This window comes from Spinacia oleracea, chromosome 5 (genome assembly GCF_020520425.1).
Source record: "Spinacia oleracea cultivar Varoflay chromosome 5, BTI_SOV_V1, whole genome shotgun sequence".
Classification (NCBI taxonomy): Eukaryota; Viridiplantae; Streptophyta; class Magnoliopsida; order Caryophyllales; family Amaranthaceae; genus Spinacia; species Spinacia oleracea.
In genome coordinates, this window is record NC_079491.1 from 9,520,882 (window position 1) to 9,538,256 (window position 17,375).

A 17,375-nucleotide genomic window follows, 5' to 3' on the forward strand; every position below is an offset into this window, starting at 1 on the left:
ATCATGTCATTTTGTCTGTGTGAGCATACAGTATAAAATGCCTTTCATTTCATTTATGTTATTGTTGAAGGAATAAATACAGTAATATCGTGGATAACATATTATTCATGTGTCAAATGAACAAAGAAATGAAAAAATTTACCAGTATAGAGAAGTTAAGGACTAGAAAAAACATTCCTGACCAAAATTGCCTAAATGCCTATCAATGTCATTAGTTGACACTGGTAAGACTGAAGTATGCAGCAGCAGTCTTCAATTCATTCTCGCCGACATGCTCTGTGACTGTAAATTGTGTTATATCTTTCGCTGATGATTCAGGGCTGCATATACACATCCAGTATGGAAAATTAGTTTCAAATGGGAAACTAGTGAAGAACAGAGTTGATTTCCTAAATTCTGCATATTCTCTAACGTGATGAGTACAATATGTGATATTTGTTGCATAAATAAATCAAAGACCAATATATTTACCTTGAATCATATGTTTCTTTAGAATCAATGTATGATTGTCGATCATCTACGGTATCAAAGTACGGGTGCATGTCATTGTAATCCTGAAATGCATCCTGCTGATTCGCCGTTGATTCTGATGTCACCACCAACTGTGATTGTATAGGCATCATATTCCCATTATCATTGTCGCTGCTATTGTTATTATCATCACCTCCTTGTTGTTGGATCCACATCGAGTTCAACACAGTTTCTTTAACATCAAAATAACCAGAGTTATATGGACTGCTACTGCTAGAATACGAGTGATTCTGCGAAACAGGTACCATATTATCTGAATTGTACTGTTGTTCATGAACCAAAGTATTAAGGGGGTAACAGGACAAATCATTGTTAATTGGGGGTGCCATTCCCAACTGTAACTGTGAAGCCGCGTTAAAATCAGTAAATGGAACACCATTAGATGAAACTGGCTGTTGTTGTTCGTGTTGGTTCCGGTACAGGTTAAGTATGGAATGAACAGATAAAAGTTCTTGCTCACATTGATGAATTTGATTTTTTAAGAGTTGAATTACCTCAACACATCCAAACACCGGGAAACGATCACGAACATTGGCTTGGTAAATGATGGAACTCATTGCTTCATTTTGTTGGGTTGGGTGTAGGATTTGTAGTAGTTTTTGGATCTTTTTAACCCCAAAAAGTTTATGGACATTCAAGAACATTTTATGTTGATCAGGAGGGAAGTAAGGGGCGAGTATGCAGTCCGGTGCGCACTTCCTCCGTTGGTATTTGCACGCGGCGCAAGCTTGGTTGCTGCCACCTTTAAGGGTCATTTCTCTGAACAACCCAACCCAACAACCCCCCACCCCAAAAAACTCTAAATTTGATCAGAATTTGTTTTCTTATACCTTATACAAAAGTTTAAAAGTAGAAATATGAAACAAGATGTGAGTTTCTGGAAACTGAAGCAACTAACAGATTGATTATTTGTTTGTTAGTTTGTTGTAGTTTGTTTTTTGGGTTGTTTTGTTTTTGTGATCTGAAACAGTCTTAAAATAACCGAAAATATTGGAGGTAAAAAAAAAAAACAAAAAAACTTGGTAAAAAGGGAAAGATTGGAAGTTGTAACTGTATTTTACTGAACTTGGTTTTAAGAAATCTGACCGTTGGGAGGTCAACTAATGAGAAATTTTTAGGAGAATCCTATAATTTCGTGAAAAGTAGAATATAGAATATAGTTTCTGAATTAGCATTTGCTCTCACTTGTTCACTTTGTTAGTTTGTTATAGCTTTTGGTCCTCTCTATTTCTTACTTGTTTTCGAGGATACAAAGTCAATATTATTGTGAGGCCATATTTATAATACGACTGCTTTGTTTTCTGGTAAATATTTCCCTACTTATACGTAAAGGTGGACTTTGGCATAATCGCTTTTGACTTTCAAAGCATATACTTCATCCATTCGTAATTATATTCTTGTTTGATTAAAAATACGGATTTCATGGATAAGTTAAATATAGTACGTTGGTAATTTGTTTGCATAAAAAGAACATAATATAAAACATGGCAAAGTGGACTATATTACATAGAAAAGTTGACTATAATACATATTTTTGTTGTGTTGTGTTTTCGATGCATTTAAAGTAACATAGTACATGAAAAAGTGAAAAATATAATGACCAAAAAATAAAAACAGGACTATAATTATGGGACAGAAATAGTACTATATAGTACTACATATATATTAGGGAGTACATTTTATTTTTTTATAAGATAAGAAGAAAAAACTTAGGAGCCCCTCCGCACGAGGGTAACTCCTAAGAGCATCTCCAATGGTTGTAGCTAGGGACTAGCTTGAAATTTATAAAAGTTTCAAGCTAATAGCTAGACCATTGGAGTGAAGATAATAAATTAGCTTGGCCAAGCAAATTAGCTTAAACAAGCTAATTTGCTTGACAACTAGCTCCCAAATTTTTCAAATAAATAATTGACAAGTGGAATAAGTAGGACCAATTTAAATAACAAGCTATTTGCTAGCCATTGAAGCATAAATTAGCTATACAATAAAATAGCTTAAAATCTTATGTGGCATAACAAGCTAATTGTCAAACTAGCTTGCCATTAGAGATGCTCTAAGTAATCATCATTTACAATGGACTCTAACTACGGACTGTTACTAAAATCAATATACATAGAATGGGACACGAGATGACCAACGTTTGCAATCCAGTCTGCCGCTCTGTTGGCTTCTCTGTACACGTGTTGAATCTGAACATTTTGGAATTGCTGAAGAAGCAATTGGATGTCTTGAACAATGTTTTGTAGCTTCCAAGGCGTTTTCCAGACCTTTTTCACCGTATTAATAACAAGCAAGTTATCGCCTTCGATGTGAAGATTTTGAATACCAAGACGGATCGCTTCTTGAGTGCCTATGTGAAGAGCCAAAGCTTCTGCCATGAAAAGACTTTACCATTGCTATCTCTGATGATGACACCTGCTGCTGCTGAAAGGAATTTGCAAGAACCGTCGAAATTGAGTTTGTAGGCTCCCGTGGGGGAGGAAACCATCTTACCAAGACGGGAGAAGGGGTATGAATGGTAGGAAAGGTGGAGTTGTTTGAAAGGGGGTACCTCTAACTTGTTGGGAGTCAATATGGAGCCAGAGCTCACATTCCTTGTAGGCATTAGGGAGTACATAATATGGCGTAGCCTATCTTGGATGGACAAGAGTATTAATACGGAGTAGTAGATTGTTGTATAGAAACCAAAAGAAACTTTATAACTACACTATGCATTCTTTATTTGAATTAAAAAAAACATTCTTCATCATCATAGACTTGGGGGTAATCAACCAAGGCCCATATTTTGTTCTTTACTCTAAAGGAGCCCCAAAAAAGAACATGATCGAAAAAATGAGTGATGTTATGCCATGCCCATAACACCGGGTTTTGCTACAAGAATAGACACACTAGTACTGTGTAGTATGGAAATATTTTTGGCACACCCACTGTGAGACGGTCTTCCGTACTCTACTCACAAGCTGGTGTGCGAAAATCAGTTTCCTATATTACGGATACTACAATCAATCTGCTAATTTCTTCATCATCAAAATTCTCATATAAAATAGTTATTCTGGCCTGCAACAAGTTCCATGGGATACCAGTATCTATACAAAAAATTCCCCACATTTTCTTCTCTTTGTCCAAGGGCATGCTCACTCTTTTTAGCCGGTGAACGCGAGCAGACGAATCAACCGTAAGTTAAATACTTCGTATATATTTGTTGTTTCCGAATAGCAGGCGGTAAATCATCTTTGCTATAAACCATAATGATAATTGCAGCCAGTTTGGTATTCTCCAACTTCCCTCAGAACCACTATATAAGGCAAGTACGCTTGTATACTTTGAACCTCTCATCAACAATTTACATTGTAGGGGCCGACGATGGCTGATGCTCCTCCATTTACCAATAACACTGCACAGCAGTAGGTTAAAGCATCTACCAATATCATGTCAGTATTGTTTCGGCTCCGTTCTAAGAATAGGTGTTGTATCAGATACTCTTAGCAAAACTTTTATCTTTCTAATCCTCTTTCTAGCAGAAATTAGGATTTCAATCATCCAACTTTTCCAACTTTCTGAAAGATATTAGTGACTTACGGATTCAAAACGCTCTCAGCAAGCCATTATTTAGGCGTAAACCTCTCATTCTTCAACTACAATGACCAGCCCTGAAATCATTCAGTTTGTCGCTTCATAAAAGAGAACTTGAGGTTGTAAATGCCCTCTTTCACACATGGAAAGGACCTCCTCCCAGGTGCCGATAACCTGATGAGCAAACATCCACCCCGAGTTCAGGAATGAAAAGAAACAATGAAAACTGTGGATGGTAAGGAAAAAAAAAGAAAAGAGGTTACCTTCACTGTCTTGTCATCATACATAATCCATCTCTCATGGTCATGATTATAAGCAAAGCAATGATAATGTTGACCATAGTAGCAAACCTGCAAATCAAGGGGAAAACTTTCAAGATAAGTAAAAAAAACACCAGTGAATGAAAAGGTATTACGAAGCCGATGACTAGAACTCTAGAAGCATGTTAAAATCAAGTGAAAAGGAAATAAGAGCTTCAATCACGTGTTATATCTAAGACGGACATGACAGGAAACGCCACAGGCAATACTCCGCAAAAGCCAAAAGAGAAGCGGAGGCTATAATTGGCTTCCATAAAAGAGGCAAACTGAAGATATAATACAGTACCTTTCCAACCAAATCAGTCACTAAATGATGACAATTGCAGACTACCATAAAATGCCTTTCATACCCTCCTAACGCACTCATAATCGCTCTATAAATCATCTAAAACAGTAGTTGAACTAGCCCATCTAATACCAAAGAGTCTGCCAAAGATTACTCTCCATATTATAATGCTACAGAAGTGAACCCTCTCTGCACTAGCATTTCACCAAGTACACACATGAGACAACAGTACTATGTTGGGCCTTCAAACATGCAATTTTCTCACAAGTCACAAGTGTCAAGCTTATCCAACCTAATAACCACACAAACAATCACACTCACACTCACTTTGCTTCCATAGCCTTAAGAGGAAAAAATTAGAAACCTTCGGACGTGGATATGTAAAAGGTCCTTTTATCTTGGGTCTCCTTTAATGAAATAAATTCAGGGAGTTCTCCTAGTCCTACTCGTGAAGATTCCTTCAAGAATGAAAAAAGGTGCATCACATCGTAAGGATGTTTTGGTCAAGTAGCAAAAAAGGTTAATCCCAAAGTCTAGAATGCAAAATGATTCCACTGGGTACCAAGAAAGATTAGAAAGACTAGGAGTCTCCAATCCATCTAGGGTAATTACCTTCACAATTCAGCTTGATTCCACAACTTGCCTGGAGATCAGAGGCCCTTTTAAGAGTACACCCAATTTAGTAACTACCCCTATGCAGATAGGTCTTTTTCAAAAGCCACTTCAATTGATGTGCACCATGCTTGCTGATAATGTTGTCATTGCTATTTGCAAGTTGCTGGAAATTGGGAGTTTCCTTTTTCAGAAAAATCTTTGATTTCGATCACTCCAAATTACTGAAGAAGTTTTCAAAGCAATGTATACCAAATTACCAAAGCATAGAGGTGTCAACAACTATCCATATTATTCCCACTCTCTCCAAACCTATCCATTTACTCGAAAGATCAATCTGCTCCAGGATATCTGAGGGAATCAGCTGAAGCCATTCCCCGCTTAATGATGCATTCAGTCTTCAGACACCAAGCTACCAAACCCTAGACTTTCTCATTTAGGCTTACGAATAAATTGTCAATTAACTAAGGCCGGGTATGAAAGTTGAAAAGGGTAATTAAAGTTGAAATGTCTTTGATCTTGCCGATGTGGTAGGACACGTTCATATCAATACAGGGGTCTATGGTACGTATTTCAGGATATGATACTAAATTAAATTACATTTAGTAGCATATTTATCATGCTACTAAATTAAGTTTTGCTAAGAATGTGAATGTAATGTAGGATTTCACCTCACGATGCTTGGACTAGGATACAGGTCGAGTATGGATACGAAAGTCTGACATGGGAAATTCTAAATTCAGAGGCAATGAGGGGTTTAAGAGTACAAGTATTGGATATAGACTCTGACACAACATTTCAAAAGATACATATTTATATACTACGTAAGCTTTTTTTATTAATTTTATGTGTTCAGAAAATTTTAAGTTAGTATAATTCAAAATTAATAAATAAGTTACAAGGAGCATAAAAGAACAAACTAATATATCTTCCTATAAAGAAAGAAATTTACAGGAGCATAAAGATAATAAAGGGCGACCTAGTATGCCATGTCACAAAATTTAATTGAAAGGAAAGGGTCTTATACAGTACTACACTACTACACTATTACTTAATTTTGAATTGAAAGAAAAGGGTCGTATACAGTACTACACTACTACTAAACCAAGAAACTATCAACCAAAAAAAGTTTTTAAAACGACTGACAATATTTCAATTTCTATATGCAACACTTTCTCAAAAGCCAACAGTCAAGAGCCAAATAGCACAGCTTTCCAATATAATTTCTCTCCTTTCGAAAAGGTAGAAAGGACCATAACATAAGTACTTCCTCCGTTATTTTTAGTTGCAGCGTTTATATGTTTCTGCTTGCCAACACATAAATTCAACCATTAATATCTTAGTTACTAAATATTGCAAAAGGTTGATACTTTAAAAGTATATATTGAGACGAAACTAACAAGATCTCAAACTATGTTTCTTTCTTTAGTATAATCACTAAAGCCACTTATTTTAACTTATTTGGACTTCATACAAAAATAAGTTCAGACAAAATAAAAAAAATTCAAGACAATTTGACACAAAATAAATTTTTTCAGACAAAGTAAGTTCAGATAAAATAAATTCGGATTAAAAATTTCAGACAAAATAAGTTGAACCAAACAGAGCCCAAGTGAATAGTGTAAAAGTCAAAATGTTGCAACTAAAAATAAACGGAGGAAGTATGTTGCTACATTATACGAGATTCACCGTTAAGACCTAGATACAGATACATACCACAGACACCAGACGATGCACATGCTTGGGATCTAGACCACGGTAAAGAACATTGATGTCTATCTCAGTAGACAAGGCTGCCAAGGTCGCTGTTATGTCATCAACACTCTCGCATGTATTTTGCCAACCAAGAACTGCAAGACAAAAAAGGAAATCAAATACAGGTTTCCACGAGCAGTTTACAAAACACCAAGATGCTAAATGCAAAAAAGAAATAATTTTCAAAGAGCAGAGAGAATCTAGAAGTAACCTGTAGTAAAGATATGAGGAGGATTCGAGAGAATGTGATGAATATGATTAAACTTCCCACACCCACCACCTTCTAAGTCACAAGCTAATTGATGGTTCATCTCAACAAAGTTTAACAGCTCATCGAATGAATTTTCTGCATACATTACCTGAAATATAGTAGGGAGTTAACAAAAGCTATGAAGAATGGACAAAATTGTTTGAGTCCTAATCAGAAAAAGGAAACGCAGCATAAGACAAGAAAATAGTTTTTTGTATACAATAATGTCACACTAAAAGACATGCCTTCATTGTTCGCAGGGCACTGGCATTAATATTATGAAAGAAAGAAGTGTACTTCAGATGCCTGGACTCCAAACCACAATTATAGCAATTCATTCGTTCGAAGATGTCCATTCCAAATAGAGTATGTGCTATACAAGAAGGGCTGGAACAATCCCAAGACCCCAAGCAGTTGCTTTCTACTGATTCACTATCAGAACTGCCTGGACCAGAAATAAATGATCGATGCAGGCATTCAAATATTACTGCCAACACTTCGGAAGCATCATTCATTTCGCCCTGTTAATTGCAGGAAACTGGATCAGTCTCAAAAAAAAAAAATATACCCTTACAGGAGAAAAATTAGTTTTGAAATAACTAAACAAAAAATCTAATATTGTCCGCTATCCTCCGCTATAAATCCAGTATTCACTTACCTCCTGAAAGAAATTACTTTCTGGATATAGATTACTCAGGGCAATCCTCAAAGTAGTAGCGGCCACTGGTTCGCTTTTTGTACCGTCAGATGCAACACTTAAGGCTGTTAAAATATCAAACAATGCACAAACAACACAAGGATCTCCCACATGAATATGCTCAGCCGGTGATCTTCTCAAAAACTCATCTCGAAATCGCTTAAGATGCCACAGGGACTACAAACAGCCAGTTGAAAAATCAGGCCAAACTAGCTGCAGGCAGCTGAAGTGAAAATAAATGTCAAGTGAGCGATTTTACAAACCTGAATGATCACGTTTAAGAAACAATTGTATTCACCAATTTCATTCTGCAGTCCTGCACCTACAGAATCCATTTCATTCACGTTTACGCTAATCAATTCACCCGTTTCTGTTCCCAAGAAATCCCCATTCTGCATTTGTTGTACCACCCTAGAATTTGGAACCAAAGGCAGGTTCTTACGGGATTGAAATGTATCTGGCACAAAAAATTCAGAAGAGATTTAATACTAAGATCCTCACTTGTTGAAGCCAATAGAGCGGGAATCAATAAGCACAATGTTTAAAAAATCAAGGGGAAATCTAAAATTCAAGGGGAAATCTAAAATAATATATTAGCTCGCGATTTTCACTAATACCTCAATGTGTATATGTGAGTATATCATATGACATTTAGATTTATAACTACTGCGTTCTTCTAAGCAACCACAATAATAGGTTAATGAAGCCATGATAATGACATGACCCAAAATCAGATTCCAGAGTTGACATAAAAGCAAAATTATGAAGTAATGTAAAGAAAGCATTGAGTTTAAAGAATTCACCAAAGACAAATAAACAAAAAAGAAATACTCACCTAAGCTAGGATGGGATACAATCTATAAAGAAGAAACGCCTTGGAGCAAAGTATTTGTAAGTGTGAGGTGCGACATATTCGTAATTAAAAACAATGATCTTTCACCCAAGTATAACTCACCAATATCTAATATACGGAGTACAACGCACGGACTCAATTGCAAAAAAATAACCAAGCGCCTACTCATTATATTTTAACAAGCAACAAAGAATAATATGGCTCCTATGTGTAACGAACCAACATCGAACAAGACAATCACCACCATAAAATTAAGGATGTTACAAATCAACTTGCACCTTACAATATCAAAATTAAATACATCCATAACCCATATGCTTGTGGTTAACTAACAGAAAAAACATAAAGATATTCATGTACACACACGCACACATATACAGGAAACTCTAATCCCATTTTCCATTCAAAAAATAACAATTTAGGTCAGAAATTAAGAACGTGTACCACAAATTCACAATAAATTAAATATCTTGCAATGAAAGCAAAAGGTTTTTACCTAAGCTTTGTCGTACAGCTTTCTTCAAGTCTGCTTGAAACCTTTCCTCCTCGTCTTCTTCAGCTTGTAATTGTCGAAGTGTCTTTGTCCCACCATCTCCAACTGATTTACATACAAGCTCAAAAATCATTAGTTCATTCCCAGAAACAGACCATAAACTGGCTAGGCGTTGAAAAAAATTCAGAGAGAAATAACCAACATTTCCATATGGTAAAACTTAATGTTGTCAGAGGGGGGAAGTTTCACTTCCAAAGAGTCCTTTTATATTCTCCAGTTCTTAATATGCCTAAGGTCCCTAAACACCATCTTTTCCTGTAGTTAGTTTAGAGTTTAGCAGTTTCATAATCCGCTGTCCTCACTTTTCTTCTTGGGTTACCCTTTAGCTCTCGAATTCTTATTCCTTATACCTAAAACCTGCTCTCGAGGGTTAACAACAGCTTAACAATTCCCTCAAACTCCTCTATACCCTCACATAAGGCCATGGAGGCATGATCCAATCCTCACCATCACCATTACCACCATCTAAAGATCTACCAAAACTGTCAAGGAATAAAAGGAAATATAAAGGGTTTGATCTTGGAAGTACAAATCAGGAAACAATATTTTTTTTCTTTTTCTATTGGATTAGTTGGATGCAACCATCCACCAAGACCACCAACTTGAGGTGGCAAAAAGGTTTACTTCGGATCTATTTGTCCTGTGTCATGTTCAGGCAAAGAGTAGATTCTGTTCGACTGGGTTAGGTCAAACTCTCAGGTCAGGTATGTCTAATGAAAATTAGTTTACAACGGAAAATTGATAAATAATTAAATATCACTCTATCATTCATAGTTTTCTGGTCCAATTCAGGTGCGGTCCGCAGTGATTTTCCTCCGCTCTCAACATATATCACCCAAACCCATAAACTCGAGAATTAACAACTCAAAAAAGTTGACAAATTTTGGTCCAAGGCAACAAATCGCATCTGGGATACCACCTAACTAATGAGAGAGAGAGAGAGAGAGAGAGAGAGAGAGAAACAGTAGAGAACATGGATGAAGTTGTCCACTAAGTTTCAACTTAGCCAACGGCAGGCGTATATATTTCAATTTGTTAATAGTGGCAGGGCAAGAAACAGTAGAGAGGTTACTTGCAACTGCAATTAGTCATGCAGGAGAAAACGAAAGGGCAATGGGATATGACATCCTAGTTGATAGAAGACTTAGGAAATCTTACCACTGCGACTGAGACCATCATCCTGATTCCAGACTTGATCTTTTTGCTTTACATCAGCAGTTGAATTCTCAACTTTAACATTCTCCTTTCCATAGGAATCAGCTTGATACCTTCCTTCTGTTAGTTTTGTGGAGCTCCTGCGCTTCCCTTTCCTTCCAACACGACGTTCAGAAGGCGAAACTCCATTTGGAATTTCTCCATCAGATGATCCTACAAAATGAGAGCCGCACATCCTCATCAATTCAGATGCAAAAGGCAACTTCTACATGAATCCTCTTTTTTTTATCATACCTGTGGTCTGTATAAATATGCCTTTAAGCAATCTCAAGCAAAGATATTTCTGAAAAAAAGAAAGCTATGATCTTTACCTTGTTTAAGACGACTTCTAGCACTTCTATCACACTCATCATTAGCAATACCAGCGCTATCACTGCCATCCCTCAGATTCCTCTCCAGACTATCTATATTTTTTTCGACAACGTTCTTCGACACCAGTTGGTCCTGCATTAAGTTGGAAGGAGTATTAATCCCACTAGAACTATTTTATTTTTATGAAACTAGGTGATATCATATCCCAATTTAAATGCATTCCTTCTCCATAGAGACGAGGGCCAAAAAATAAAAGCCCCACTTAATTATTATATCCCAAAATTTTAAGACCAAAAGACAAGAAGGAAAAGGGATCATACTTGCTTAAAGGGTATAGCTACTATGGAGCTAGGATCCAAAGGAACATCGCCTATGTACAGCTCAACATTTTGAGAGGCTGCAACAGCATTTCTTCTATGCTGCTCCGCAAGAAGCTTCTGTTTTGCCTCATTCTCTAGTCGTCTCTGATACTCCAAAGTTTCTTCAAGTTTTCTCTCTTCTGCCTCAAGCTCAATCTTTCTTCGAAATTCTTCCTCCTGTTCTTTAAGGCCATCGTCCCTTTTTAGGTCAGTTTCCACATTATCACCGTCGGATGAAACTCCAAGAGAGCTGCAGCAGAAATATACACATTATAATAATCTGTAAAATCACTTAGGTTACCAAACAAAGGTTAAAAGGAAGAATAAAATGAAAGAACTCGGCAAGAATGTCCTCTAACAGGTGACCAAATAAAGGCAGATGAATACGATAATTAGGCATACACATACAATTGTTCAGAAGGCTCAAGCTGCTCGTTAAAGCTGCCAACCTGCAGGAACATGAGAGTATCAAAAGAGTATGAAGACCCGCTCATGTTATCAAGATTGGAACAGAAATTGTATAAAGGAAAGCTACAAAACTTTGAGGGCATGGTAAAATTAGAAGCCTTGTAACTAGAAAGCATACTTTTAAATCCTTGCTTCTCCTGGAATCTTTATTTTTTTTCTTGTCCTTCATCTTTTCTTGTATTTGTTTTGGGTTGTCATTTCCACCTCCGCTGCCGTTCTTAGAATCAAGAGCCAGTTCTGCCAAGAATGCTTCTCTTGCTGCATCGGATTTCTCTGTGGCATCTTTCTCTGCGAGATCTTCCAAGTGTGCCTTTAAAAGATATACAAGACTTAGTAAGTTAAAAGTAGGTACATATCATATGGAACAAAGACAAACAAGGTCGGCACAAACCCGCATGAATGACTTCACAAGAGGCAATAATACAGAACGGTAATCAAAGGAAGAAACAGGTTCAAGCTTAAGCTCCAGTTGATGCATGCTGGCCACATTCCGCAGTATTCTTGCATCAATTTTAGACAGCTGCATGGCTAAAAAGGTAAGATAACAATTCCTAAAAAAATACAGATTAGATTTGACGGGAATCAACAAGCAAAAAACACCAACCTCCAAAGACATATGTTCCTTTTGTCTATGAAGAATAATCTCAATGCATGTGTCCACCTGATGAAGATAGTCCTTTGATCTCCAGTCATCTTCACCAGCTTCCAAGTCATACAAATGTGAAGTTACCCCACCGTAGGTGTCTTCGTATCCAAATTGATTAGCACTGAGAGTTTCCGCATCCTTCAAGACATTCGAGATGACATCCAGCTCCATCCTGTTGCTGACAAACATAACTTCGTTTTCACCTTCAACAAGCTCATCTCTGCGCTTCCTGAGGAGTGAATCATAGCTACGATAAGAAAATTCAGTAATGTGCTCCCTCTTTTTGCTTTCTTCCACACAAAGCTCCTCCAATCCTTGCAGAGCTTCTTCATAGCCCAGATTCTCATATTTCCTATCGCATAAGCTCTGAAGATGGCCAAATTCCTTCTCCAGCATCTGCAGCAATTCCATACCTTGCTGTGATCTTTCTTCTCTAAGTCTGCACCATGTTGCTAGCTGTTCCCCACTAGAAGAGCCAGCATATATCCAGGACAAAAAAGAATCAGAACCAGATTGAACATCCTTCTCAGAGACACCAATAGAATATCCTAAACCCACAGCATTTTTTGTGGCATCAAAATTCAGTAAGCTCTCATCCAATAAGAGGGACGATGCATCATCATCGAGCATGATTCTTTCCTCGCAATCAGAAACTTGGGAGCAGTTACTGGAATCATCTGGAGCGACTTTTTCGGGGTATCTACCTATACCACAAGCATAAGACACATCCTGCAAAAACTTAATTATCTTCTTCAGCGGTTCAGCTCCCAAAAAGCGCATGCACAGAGGGGTATTATCCACACCAGAGCTTAGAATCTGTGAGCCAGGATAAAGAGTATGTAACTCCTCCATGGTAGAGTGTATCACTTTATGGAGATGAGTCACAGCAAGACATCTATGCCTGATCAGCACTTGGAATAACAAGCTGATCCTCTCAAGCAACTTCGCTCGCTCAATATCATCAGATAAAGGCCAGCTATTTGGAAGATTATACACCTTGGAACCTTCTTTAATATCACATGTTTTGCATTCGATGTTTGAATCCTCATCGTACTCTTTACTCTCCCAAAAACCGCCATTGCAGCCATCAGCCAGGCTCTTCTTCTCTGGGAATGACTCCCACACTTCATCAGAGCCAAAATGGTCGCTCCAGCAGTCATCAATTCGCTCCTTACCGTTTTCCCTGCCAGAAAACTCGAAGTCTTCAGATTTTGACTGATCTTCAAGCATCCGAACTGAGGCAGTCAAATCCAGGGGTTTCCAAGAACAACTAAAAAGCATATCTGCCCACTCATTATCAACATTCCGCGGCACAGCAGATTGCACTCTTGGCAATTGGTTCCCCAAATGCTCCTGAACTAAATGCTGCATGTGAGCATCAGCCCGCGAAAACTTTTCCCCACAACGACAGCATGCCCAAAACTTCCATGTCTTATTAATTTCACCAAACTCAAGAGCCTCCGACAAAACCTCACACGCTTGACCTCCATCCTTATTAGAAAAATTACTAAAATGTGCCCTAAGATCACTAACCCTAACACTCAACGACCCCCTCTTCGCTTCGGAACTCATTGAGTTCCAAAATGACCTCACCTGCAATTTATGCATTGTCGACAATTCAATCTCATAAAACATCCACTTTACAATACTAATGCAATTTTAATCAAACATAGTGAATTCTTGACATGAACGAAAAATGGCATAAAAAAAATATGAATTCTTAACATGAACAAAACAATGGATTCACCTGATCTTTCCGCTCGGAAAAGGTAGAATTCCTTTTAGCGGTCCCATGTCTTCTCCTATCAGCAACCTTACTCACACCATTCCCAGACACCAAACTACTGGATTGCGAACCACCGCCATTTGTCCCCTCTTCAGCATCCTGACCCTGCTCAGACTTCTGTTGCAACAACCTAGCAGCAGCAACCCTAACTTCAATTTCCTTCCTCCTCTCCTCGGGCGTCTTGGTAGCCTTCTTAATCTCATTCGGCCTTCTAGCATTTGAATTACTCGTCGAGAAGTACCTTGAATCCAAAGGATCCTCCGCCAACCTCCTTAGCGGAATCAACCTAAAACTCTCCTGCCCAGGCGGCCCTCCCAAATGCTTCATCCATGTCGAAATCGAAGCAATATTCGACTTCTGGATCAGTCCCCTGAGCTCCCCTTGCACCTGTGCAATCCTCACCTCGGGAGTCAAATTGGCCAACAACTTATCCTCCGCCTGCTGATTATTACTCAAATTATCCTTGATAGGATCAATAGGGTTCTCAATCGCCAACGCCCTCTCACACTCATTAACAACCTCCTCATAATCCTTCCCATCGCTGGCATTGTCAAATATCAAATTCGCATAAAAATGAGCAAACTCAATCGAATTCGGCGACAACGCCGCCGCCTTCCTAGCCGATTCAACCGCGTTTCGGAAATGCCTCTGCTTCGTATTCGGATCGTCAATAATCCCGGCGACCTTCATAGCAACAGTCCCATGAACACGGTGGAAAAGCGCAGAGCTATCAAACTTATGACTCGATTCCTTCATCAAACGCAGCGCTTTGTTGTGGTTACCTCTACGGAGAGCATTTAGGGCTTTCTCACACTCAAGCTTGATCGCGGAAGTGTTCGCTAACTCAGTCGCCGGAGAATCAATTTCCTTGAGTGGAGGCGTCGACGGAGGCAGTGGTGGTGGTGGTGACGAGGGTTTCCCTGTGGTGGTGGTAGTGGTGGTGCGTTTCTTGTGGTGGCCCATGGTTTAGGGCAGTGGAGAAGTAAGCGGGGTGTGTGTGTGGGGCCCGGCTCAGTCGAGTCGATTCATATGAAAAACGAGAGGAGAGAGAAAATAAAAAAGGAGCAGAGATTTCGCCGGTGAGGTGTAAGGTGTTCGACAGAGAGAGAAAACGAGGAAGAATGGAATGGAAAAGGGGGAGGATATTGGAGAGCCTTTTTATATGTAAGAGTTTTTTAATAGTATTTTATTTTATTTTTATAATATAATAATAATATACCACCAATTCACCAAATATGCAATCTCACCTACCAAACAAATGCAAGTGATTGAGTATTTGAGTGAGTGAGTGAAGAGAAATGGTGGTGGTGTTGTTGGTGGTCAAGTGAGGATCCAAATTATTGGCTCATTTGTCTATGTTGGTTTTTCTTTCCATTTTTTAGATTTTGATTTTCATTTGTATGAGGCATGGTTGAATAAAGTATAATGATCTAAGAAGGTAACTTGGCAAAATATCATGCATTGAAGTACTTTATATTATCTGAATTTAATCTCGTGTTTTGAGTTTGAGATATGAATGGTAATTGTAATCTCAAATCTTGTCTTTTCTGAGTTTTTCAGATTCACTTGGTCAAGAATCAAAAGGATATTATCCAAAATTTTAAATATTCAATTGGACGTCTCTTGTTCCATGTCTTTAGCCGAACTACTTATCTACCTCGTGATTTTGTTTCGAATCATCTTCCTCTACCTTCAAATTTCAAGGGTATAAAGTTCGAGTATGAGTGCATGATGTGTGCTTCTACAACTTTTGACCCGTCGCTCTTCTCTTCTTGTAAAGCTCACTTGAATTTCAATGAAGTATCGATTTGTTTGTATATGCTGTTGTATGTTTGTAATTAATTTACTAGCTTGTTTGTATAGTTAATTTTTCAATTATTATTTCTTATGTTAATTATTACTACTAGTTATATTTTATCAAATCTACCTAATGTTGCCATTGATATAGAAGTTAAAGGGGCAATTAACTAATCAAATTATTTTATCATTGGTGAATTAATAATTTAAGATGTTATAAATGTAAAATAAATTTGATTAAATTGGAGTCGGGGAAATTTTTATTTTTTTTAAAAAATGGATTACAAATTTTCAAGGGTAAAACAATTTTTTTTAAAAGAAAAATAAACATAGAAAATCAAGATGGCATGTGGCAAGGAAAACATTATGTTTCAACTTATTAGTACTTCGTATTTATTTTTGTTCAAGAATTATGGTATGGTTTTTTGAGGGTTTATTTTTTGTAAGATTGGCTTCGGGTTTGTTTCCGGTGTGAGTTGGGAAGTATCGGCAATCGACTTACTTTTATGAGCTATACTAGGTCAGGTCCCGTGCAACGCACGGATAATACTCCATACGAAATACTTTTTTATATATATTGTTGCAAACTAATTTATTACAAAAATATATATTTAAGTTTTATTATAGGTTGTTGGAAAATAAGAGAAAATTATTACTTATTCAAATTATAAATTGATTAGTACATACAGAGTATTTAAGAGTTTAGGATTTCGGGCAAAATATAAGTTGGTAAAAAAGAAGAATAATTCATCATATTGTTATCGGATACTCGTTGCTTTTAGAATTGAATTATATTTGTAACGTACCCGCTATCCAAATTTTATGTAAAGCAAGAATGATATCTGTAACAACTCCGAAAACCATATTAGTTAGAAACTTAGAACAACCTATTTTCTTGACCGGGTATTTAATCAAATTTCGGGTTTTTAGGTAATTTTTATTTAAACCCACTTATTTAATCTGATAACCATATCCGCTAGAATAACCTATTTTTAGATTGGGTATTTAATTGAATTTCGGGTTTTTGGTAATTCAATCAAACCCATTTTTTAACACTTATTTTACATACAATGTAATAAAATGAAAGGAAAAAAATTATTGTTTGGGTATATATAATTAAGTAAATAATTTTTTACTGCTTTATATATTTTTTAAAGTCGTTAAGTAGGATAAGAGTATTACGATAAATTTTAGAAATTGTGAATATCATACTCTATATTGTATATTAGAAATTAGGAAAATTTGTCAGAAATGACCTTTTAAAACCAAAAAATTGTGACAAAGGACCTTTTAAAAAAAAGTTGTGACATAGGGCCCAATTCATTTTTTTTGTGAATAAGGAACAAAAGTTATTTTCCGGTG

At 37.1% G+C, this 17,375-nt stretch overlaps 2 protein-coding genes across 2 annotated transcripts; both read right to left on the bottom strand.

Moving 5' to 3' along the window:
• Positions 1–26: 26 nt before the first annotated feature.
• Positions 27–1,479, bottom strand: LOC110804928 (LOB domain-containing protein 27-like). The gene is made up of 2 exons (XM_022010529.2): positions 472–1,479; positions 27–320 (listed from the first exon to the last, which is right to left on the bottom strand). The coding sequence occupies exons 1-2, from the start codon at positions 1,284–1,286 to the stop codon at positions 212–214; spliced, it is 924 nt and encodes a 307-aa protein (XP_021866221.2). The 5' UTR covers positions 1,287–1,479; the 3' UTR covers positions 27–211.
• A 1,744-nt stretch (positions 1,480–3,223) lies between these two features.
• Positions 3,224–15,351, bottom strand: LOC110804921 (uncharacterized). Its single transcript, XM_022010519.2, has 16 exons — positions 14,178–15,351; positions 12,389–14,023; positions 12,176–12,304; positions 11,903–12,094; positions 11,725–11,765; positions 11,278–11,566; positions 10,957–11,089; positions 10,589–10,798; positions 9,374–9,475; positions 8,288–8,481; positions 7,986–8,201; positions 7,573–7,848; positions 7,289–7,436; positions 7,039–7,172; positions 4,368–4,454; positions 3,224–4,278 (listed from the first exon to the last, which is right to left on the bottom strand). Exons 1-16 carry the CDS (start codon positions 15,177–15,179, stop codon positions 4,192–4,194), a joined length of 4,875 nt encoding a protein of 1,624 aa, XP_021866211.2. The 5' UTR covers positions 15,180–15,351; the 3' UTR covers positions 3,224–4,191.
• Between the last annotated feature and the right edge of the window lie 2,024 nt (positions 15,352–17,375).

What these genes read in the sequence shown, in the direction of transcription:
- LOC110804928 (XM_022010529.2), bottom strand. Translation starts at nt 1,286, where the DNA reads ATGACCCTTAAAGGTGGCAGCAACCAAGCTTGCGCCGCGTGCAAATAC. An exon ending in AAAGAAACATATGATTCAAG is followed by an intron (nt 321 to 471) that starts GTAAATATATTG and finishes GTGTATATGCAG; the next exon opens with CCCTGAATCATCAGCGAAAG.
- LOC110804921 (XM_022010519.2), bottom strand. Translation starts at nt 15,179, where the DNA reads ATGGGCCACCACAAGAAACGCACCACCACTACCACCACCACAGGGAAA. An exon ending in TAGAAGTCGTCTTAAACAAG is followed by an intron (nt 10,799 to 10,956) that starts GTAAAGATCATA and finishes CTCATTTTGTAG; the next exon opens with GATCATCTGATGGAGAAATT. An exon ending in TCTTAAACGTGATCATTCAG is followed by an intron (nt 8,202 to 8,287) that starts GTTTGTAAAATC and finishes GGCTGTTTGTAG; the next exon opens with TCCCTGTGGCATCTTAAGCG.